General features: G+C 38.1%; 1 protein-coding gene across 2 annotated transcripts; it reads left to right on the top strand.

The window, feature by feature from the left end:
- Positions 1–408: 408 nt before the first annotated feature.
- LOC117469959 (INSYN2B protein-like) lies at positions 409–4,968 on the top strand. 2 transcript variants are annotated; one of them, XR_004554638.1, is made up of 4 exons: positions 409–924; positions 2,372–2,506; positions 2,595–2,669; positions 4,287–4,968. XR_004554638.1 is itself a non-coding variant. In XM_034114461.1 (3 exons), the coding sequence occupies exons 1-3, from the start codon at positions 584–586 to the stop codon at positions 4,504–4,506; spliced, it is 636 nt and encodes a 211-aa protein (XP_033970352.1). In that variant the 5' UTR covers positions 409–583; the 3' UTR covers positions 4,507–4,968. The 2 variants fall into 2 exon arrangements, 1 of the variants encoding a protein (XP_033970352.1); XM_034114461.1 differs by lacking the exon at positions 2,372–2,506.
- The last annotated feature ends 2,716 nt before the right edge of the window (positions 4,969–7,684 follow it).

Raw genomic sequence — 7,684 nt, forward strand, 5'->3', positions numbered from 1 at the left:
AGCCATTATTCCGGATACTGAATCATATACGCGTGGAAATAAATTCAGTGGTAATCTAATCAATGAATTAGTTTTGCATGAGTCAAATGACCATGAAAATTCAAATGTGCCCCAGGTCACCGACCTTCAGAATTACATTTCCCTAATTAAGTCAAGCAGCTCTTGTCTCCGGGGTTGCATAAACACAGGGCAACAAAGGCGCACGCATCATCAAGAATACAAAGACACTGAACATGAGGGACAATCCACTACATGCCCACCAGTAAAGAGCGCCCAGGAGACGGATTCAGAAACAGAACAATTCTCCTCGGGATTCTCCGTCAGGCATGCGAATATTAGCCTTAAATATAAGGCCGACGAACGGACACTTCCCAATCATTCAAAACCAGTTGCCGAAGCACAATCAAACTGTGAGACCACTTTCTCATCACTGAAAAATACTGGTGCACATGTCGAGGCAATTGCCAAACCTTCAGTTCTCCAAACCTCTGATTCAGAACCTTCATCCCTATCACGAACACACAAAAGTCCAGAGCTTTCATTCACTGCACCAGTCCCTTTTAACAGCCAGGAAAAGTGTTTTATGCACACAGGCACTGAATGCAATTCCATATTGCCGTCATCAACAAAGCTCTTGGCATCCATGTCCCGCCTCCCGTCCTGCGAGGCAGAGGCGATCGTCAGAGCGGATTCAAAATGTAGCGCTGCCCCCCCTCAGCCGTGCCCAGAGGACCCCAGCCTGGCTCACTCGCAGCCAGCTGCTGCAGCCCTGTTGCTGCCTCCTTCTCCACAGTGCTGCAAATCAGCAGCCCTACAGCAGAGGCTCGAGACTGTGGAGGCCAGCCTGGCAGCCAACAAGGACAGGATCACTACTCTGCTTAACATTATCCATGACCTGGAGACCTGCCACACTCCCACCAGCGGGTAAGATGATGTGTGTGTCTGCATGACTCCTCTAGTCTAGTCTAGTGTAATGTATTGCTTTACATATAGACTAACAGCAGCATTATTACATGATGCTTATCAAACATTTAGTGTATTGTTTAACTATAATACAAACCCTGCAGTGTCAGATATGACTAAATTATTAATAGACTCCACATTCAATTCCACATTCCAATAATGTAGCTGCTTGCCAGATTTGGTCAAGGGAATTACTTTAAAAGCTGTCCTGCTTTGCTGATCTTTGACTTTTCAGTGAGTCATCATTTGCATTTGCTGGATACACACAGTGGCCTTGCAATGCATTGGTAAACTGTATTGATTTTCAATCGAAAAAACACTTTTGTGTGTGTTTGTAAAAAGACATGTACAGTAGCCTATGCTTATTCATCCAGAGTTAAGTGGAGAAAGTACTGGTTACTCTGATTGTTGCCTTTAAGGCGGGTTCAGATGACCCCGACACCTCAGAGGGTGGGGGGGCGGGTTTGTCAATGCAAAATTCTACTCTACTGTGACAATACTGCATTGCTTACAAAAATATGTTTTATAATTGGCTAGAGGAAAGCTAGTTAATGTTAGCTGTAAGATGTTAGCAATTAGCCTGTTAGCTCTTAGCACACTATGGGCTGCAAAGTCCTGCTTTTCTAAATAAAAGATGTAAAAGCCTTAACAGATTGTTGTGTTTTTATGTAAATAATAGGACAAAAACAATGTAAAAGGATTAAAATTTAGAATTATTGACAGTTTACACTGACATGACTGGTCATGGAGCCTAGAACGTTGAATAATTTATAAAGCCTTGACTGGTGAAGGTAAAAACAACCCATATACAACAGAACAATTGAAATTGGGTGACAGATACATCAGACATTTCAGTTTTTTTAAACCCCCTTTTTAAAATATGTTTTAAAAAATATGTACAAAAATAATATTTGCAACACAGTAAAAAAATTGTTTTGTTCCCAATTTGGATGAAGTGGGAACAAAACATGGTTAAGGAATTCATTTAAATGCAGCAAATGATTAAGTACCACTTTGTTGAACATTGACTTTCTGCTGACATTTAACTAGTATCCACCTTTGAAATAATGGATTAACAAGATTAAACAATTCTTATTTGCACTATTTCTTAGATACACTTGGATGTAAGAAGTTGAACAAACATCTTTTGAAGGCCAACATACTGTCAAGATGTTATGAAGCTGGGATCATAGTGTCATGATGCCTTAACACTGAAGATTGCAACCAGGCCTGTGAATGTGTGCAATGCATGAGTGTGACAGAAACCTACTTGGGCATTTCGAGAGGGCATATCTCGGAGAGATTTATTTAGCCGTATAACTCTTCTGGGACAAATAACAAGAATTAAAACTGCCTTCTGGCAATGTGTCTATGTCAATCATTCTCATCCACTGTAGTGTGCTAATAGGTTGTGACTGCCTCCGAGGTCATGTTTCAGAATAACCAGCTCCTAATAACCAACTGATGTCTGACATAATGCATGTTATACGGCCCATCGCTGCCAACATCAGTCTGGAAGAATATCACACACACAGGATGAGTGGTGAGAATAATAAGCTGTGAATCTGAAAGAATGGGGGAGTTTTCTCTTATTCATTGTATGCAATTATGTTTACTTTCTTTTATCCTAGTCGGCAATGCTTCAACACTGGACAGGACCTCAACAACTGCTTAACCTGCCAGAAGACTGCTTGTATTGTGTACAGGTGAGATAATAGTTAAATGACCATTTTGCTTGCATGCAGTGTTTGAACTGATAAGTGAAAAGAGCAGCTCTAGAAATTAGGTCTCTTGCCCAAAATAGAACTATGGTTGCAAAAAATAATGAATATATAGTATGATATTGTGTTATGCCTTGGCGTTGATTATAGACCAGTCAACCTTTATTAAGATCAAGAAAATAATGTTGGGCCCGAAACAATCTCTTTTGAGATATTTGTACAAGGATACTCCCAAAAAATAAATCAATATTTAAGAATGTCCCTCTGTAAAAACAGAGGGACCATGCCTTACTTTTATAAAAGGGCAACTTAAAATTATGGGTTTTATTCAAAGTTCATTTGTGTTCAAGGCATGGTTCAACAAGGCCAAGGCCATTTGCCATTTCAGTTACCGAGCACTTCTCTGTCAGACTGCCCACTTCTCCTCACTTAAAATGAATGACTTACTGTATGGGCAGTTTACTAAATGAAAAGCTCTGTACTGCTCATTTGTTTCATCGCTCAGAATACATAGGGAGATTACTTTTCCCCTCTGGGCATATCATAAATCTTTTCGGAACACTGTCAAATTAAAACACTGACCGTATGTGACTCCATCTATTCACAATCCAGATTTATGGAGATAAGGATTCACTCTGAAATTTAAACTAGCAAAAAGGGACAAGTCATGCCAAAGCAGCTTGCACTTTAAACAAATATTTACAAAGATCACTTCACTTAAGATATGAAGGCATACAATTTGATATTGTGTCAAATGTAAATACATATTTTAGCTCTTGAGCTGAGTTTGCCTAAAGTAGCCTCATCTTGAAAAGTATTGTATTCACATCCTGCAGCAATTATTTAATCATGTTAAAATGTCCTTTTTATTTACTTAAAAAAAAAAGCTAATGACAGACGTATATACCTTGCCCATTTTGTTAAAGATGTGATGCATGAAAACATATCATGCAATAGTTTTTAGCTCTCATATTCTAACTTTGATGCTGGTTTGCACCCATTAGTGGAAATGTTGCATCAGTTGAGACAAAAAACATTACAGAGCATTGTCCCAGAAATACTGTATTTGAAAGGCGGCTATGGAAATCTAAGTCTTCCTATCATCTTCTGAAAACAAAATACCTCACACTCTACAAAGCGAGACCTAAAATGATCTTTACCTTGAAATATTCAACACATCCCTCCTGATCTACTTACTCCCAAAACTGCTTTTGCATGACAAAAACACATTACATAAGTTGATCTGCTGACTGCTGTGTGTTGCCATCTGGTCCTTAAAGGCCAAATGGAAGATAAGGCAATTTGAACAAAATGTGTGCACCTTCAAACACAAAGGACACCCTGCTGGGGGATGTCTTCCTGCCTGAACCAATCACACATTTTGAAATCTGACAAGCGCAGATCCTCCCACACGAGTCCCACAAAGTGAGCCGTAAATACTAAAGCTTGATACATAATAGAAAAAATAAGCTGGAAATACAGATTTGACAAATCTAAGCATTCATATGCATTCTTTGTGAAGAGCTGATATATTTTGTGTTGTTTTCAAGCCTCTGTTTTGGGGGGTTTTAGTAATTTTGGGCTGCATCTGTGTCTGTCCAGTGTGGAGTATGACTTCAGGCAGCAGGAAAGACGCTTCTTGGAAGTTCTGAACCTTTCGACAAAAGGAAATAATGCTTTCAACGCGCACTCATCCCCTCCCCTGAACTTCAGCCTGCTCAGAAATGTCATCATTAAGAACTTAACAAAGTCAAAGGTGAGAAGCAAAAAGCTTTGCAAGACCCTGTTCAAATGGCTGCCCAGGAAAATCCAGCAAGTGTAGACCTCTCCACAAAACCTGTGTGCTGTTTTATAGCCATAAGCCTGTGTTTCAAGTGACCAGCAGAAGCCTTTGCAGAGGACTTCTACTCCTCCTTTCCTACCCATAGAATAAGGTGACTCTGGATTAGGCTCTTACCCAGTAGAATTCCACTCTCCTGCACATTGTCAAAGCTTATAAACATGATTTTGTACCCCTTATCTTTGTGACCTTCATCTAGTATCATCCATATTTCACTTCTGAAGGTTAATGTGATTTTGTTGTCAATATGCCTGCTGCAAACCCCAGCCACACATTTCTGTATCTAATTTTACATAAAAAATGCGGTTATTCACATTTATGATTAATGCACTATAAGTTCTATGTCACATTTCCCTTTTATCTGTCCCTCTTGCCTGCTTTTTAAGATTAAATGTGCAGCATAGAACAAGTTTTTCAATGGAATCATTTTGAAATGTAAAAATAAATGGGAATTTACTCACTGTTTGTTTGTCTGTAAATCTGTTCATTTTTCAGAGCTTTGTTTAATTTAGAATGCTAAACCTCCCTTTATGATATATATATATATATATGTAATCTGCTGAGATGTACAGCTTCAGTACATCTAAAGCTTTTTTTAAGACTGCAAACTAACCACGAGAGTGGAGAAAATAGAAAAACATTCATTATGCCTTTGTCAATTGTGCTGATGGTCTCCAAATCCCCAAACAATCTGAGCCTCATAAAAGGTTTCGGAGTAAAACAATGACATGACGAAAGGCTGCAATGAAGCGTGAGTCAAATTCAAAATGTCCATGTGCACATGCACACACAGGCACATGAATATAAAAAGCCAAGAACAGCAACATGAATCAAAACCTTCTGGACGGTTTCACTGAAAACTTCATCAATTATCAATGGGAATGTGAGATTTAGAGAGTTTTGGGGAAGAAAGGGCATAAGAGAAACATATAAACTGTATATCGAGCAACAAGCCAAGCAAAGGTTGTTATATCACCTTTTGAGCTGAAAATACTTTGGAAGTGTTTTAATTAAAATGACGCAAAGAGGAAATAATTCTGAAATTGAAAAGGCATTCTTGCACATGGTGCTTGAGGGAAAAGTGGTTATATAGCAGGTGACAGCCTCATGGCCTCCTGAAGGAAACAGTAAGTAGGTTTTATCTAAACTAGAAATTATAACAATGCATGCATGCATGCATGCATACAGAGATGTAGTATTCAGAAAATGGCCAAACATCTTCAAACATCCTCAAATTGTACTCATCAAAGTTACTCATACAGCGCAGTGCTGTTTGAGCCTTTCATGGCTCCAAAGGGAGATGTATGAATCATTAAGAGCAAGTTGAAATGCTAAATCAGGGCAATATTCTCTTAAGATATAGAAGTTGTATTATATAGTACTATCAAATAAAGTTGTTTTTTTTTTATTATCAAGTTGTTTATTTTCCATTGGGCAAAACTTTGAGAACTTTCACACAATCAGGACCGCAGCCTGTGATTGGTCAAAAAGTCGGAAACACAGACTGCTGTGATTGGTCGACAGACTCAATCATCGAAATCTGTAGTTGCTAGTAGACAGCTAAAGCTAATGACAGCTAGAACTGTTTTCAACGCGGACCAATGGTTTAAAAAAAGACAGAAGACATTTAGTGTTCGATTTATCATGATGGAATTATTTTACAAAGTATCCAGAAGGACGCTGCTGGATAACAAAGCTCCTGAAACGGCAACCGGATACAATATCGCACCAGGAACCCTCTCCGGAAAGGCACAGCAACTAGCTTCTCGGCTAAAAGTAAGTGTCTGCATGCTAACAGCCCGACAGTTAATGTGGTATATGACGTAGTTCGACATGACGCTAAAACTATATTAAACTAAGTTCAATATTACTATAACATATTTCCTCTTTAAGTAAAAATAGTCATATCACATTGTAAATACTGTAAGTGACTGTGACAACTACATGCCCTTCCTTTAAAATGTATAAAGTACAACATAATTAACGTCAAAATGCACTTACAAAAAGTAAAGGTAACTTTGGTCACTATGCACAATGGCCCATTTCATAACATTAAGTATCACTGTTGTCTTCATTTTAATATTGCAGTTCTTTTTTTACTGCTGTGCAAAGTTGATCTTAACCTTTAAAAAATTCATGATAGATGATTTGTGGACTTTATTTTGCAATATTAATCCTAATATGAAGCTGTAGTAGAGCAAAACATTTTTGCTTCTGAATTATGGTTGAGTAGAAGCATCAAATACCCTTAAAATAAAGTTATATTTTAGCATTGTAGAGCAAATTGGCACATTTAGAAAGTTCACTATCAGCTGTGGCAGATCCCTCTATATAATATTGTGTTTATTTTCCATACTTTCTATGAACTTCTTCAAACAAATGCTTTGTTGATTTGCTTGTGAAAACAAACACTGAAATGACATGATGGTCTGGCTGGCCTTGGTGTTTGAATGCTGATGGACCTAGTCTAGATAACGTTTCTGTATACGCATTATACTGTGTATACCTCTACCTTTCTTTGTATACAGTAAAGCTAGATCCTATTACATTACATTATTTTCAGTGAAACATTTTTATGAAACTTACTAACTAGCTAGAAATGTATAAAATGGGATGAAGAAGCGTCCACGCTTGCTTCTGCAGAGCGCTACATTCTTGACTTAAGAGCTCTGCTGAGATTCTGCAGCTCTCTGCCAACGGACTTGCCAATTTTGAAAAGTGGTTCTGCTAAACAATATTGCAGCAACCTCTTTGCACTAGAGTCCTAGAGCCAAAGACAAATAGCTCTATAAAACAAAACATAAACGGGGCCAGAAAACATATTGCACTTGTGTTCCATATTAGAGAATATCTTTCACACATTTCACACATAATGAAACTATTTGTCGTCTGTGAACATTAAAGAGTTCGATTTCAAAATGGGTATTTCTATATCAGTTCTAACACTTCCTGTAGCTGTAAATGTAACAGTGTCGTTCACAGTGGCAGAGAAAAACAATTTACTGGGTCTCCGTTTCACAGAAACAGTGTGATTGTATTTCTTCTTTTAAAGAGAAATAACCTGATCAATACTAACATGTCTGTTATGCCTCAGGAGAGGATTCAGCACCATTCAGGCATGAAGCTGTTGTGCTATTGCACTTAAGGTGTGCACAATTCT

Source organism: Trematomus bernacchii, unplaced genomic scaffold, assembly GCF_902827165.1.
Source record: "Trematomus bernacchii unplaced genomic scaffold, fTreBer1.1, whole genome shotgun sequence".
Taxonomy (NCBI): domain Eukaryota; kingdom Metazoa; phylum Chordata; class Actinopteri; order Perciformes; family Nototheniidae; genus Trematomus; species Trematomus bernacchii.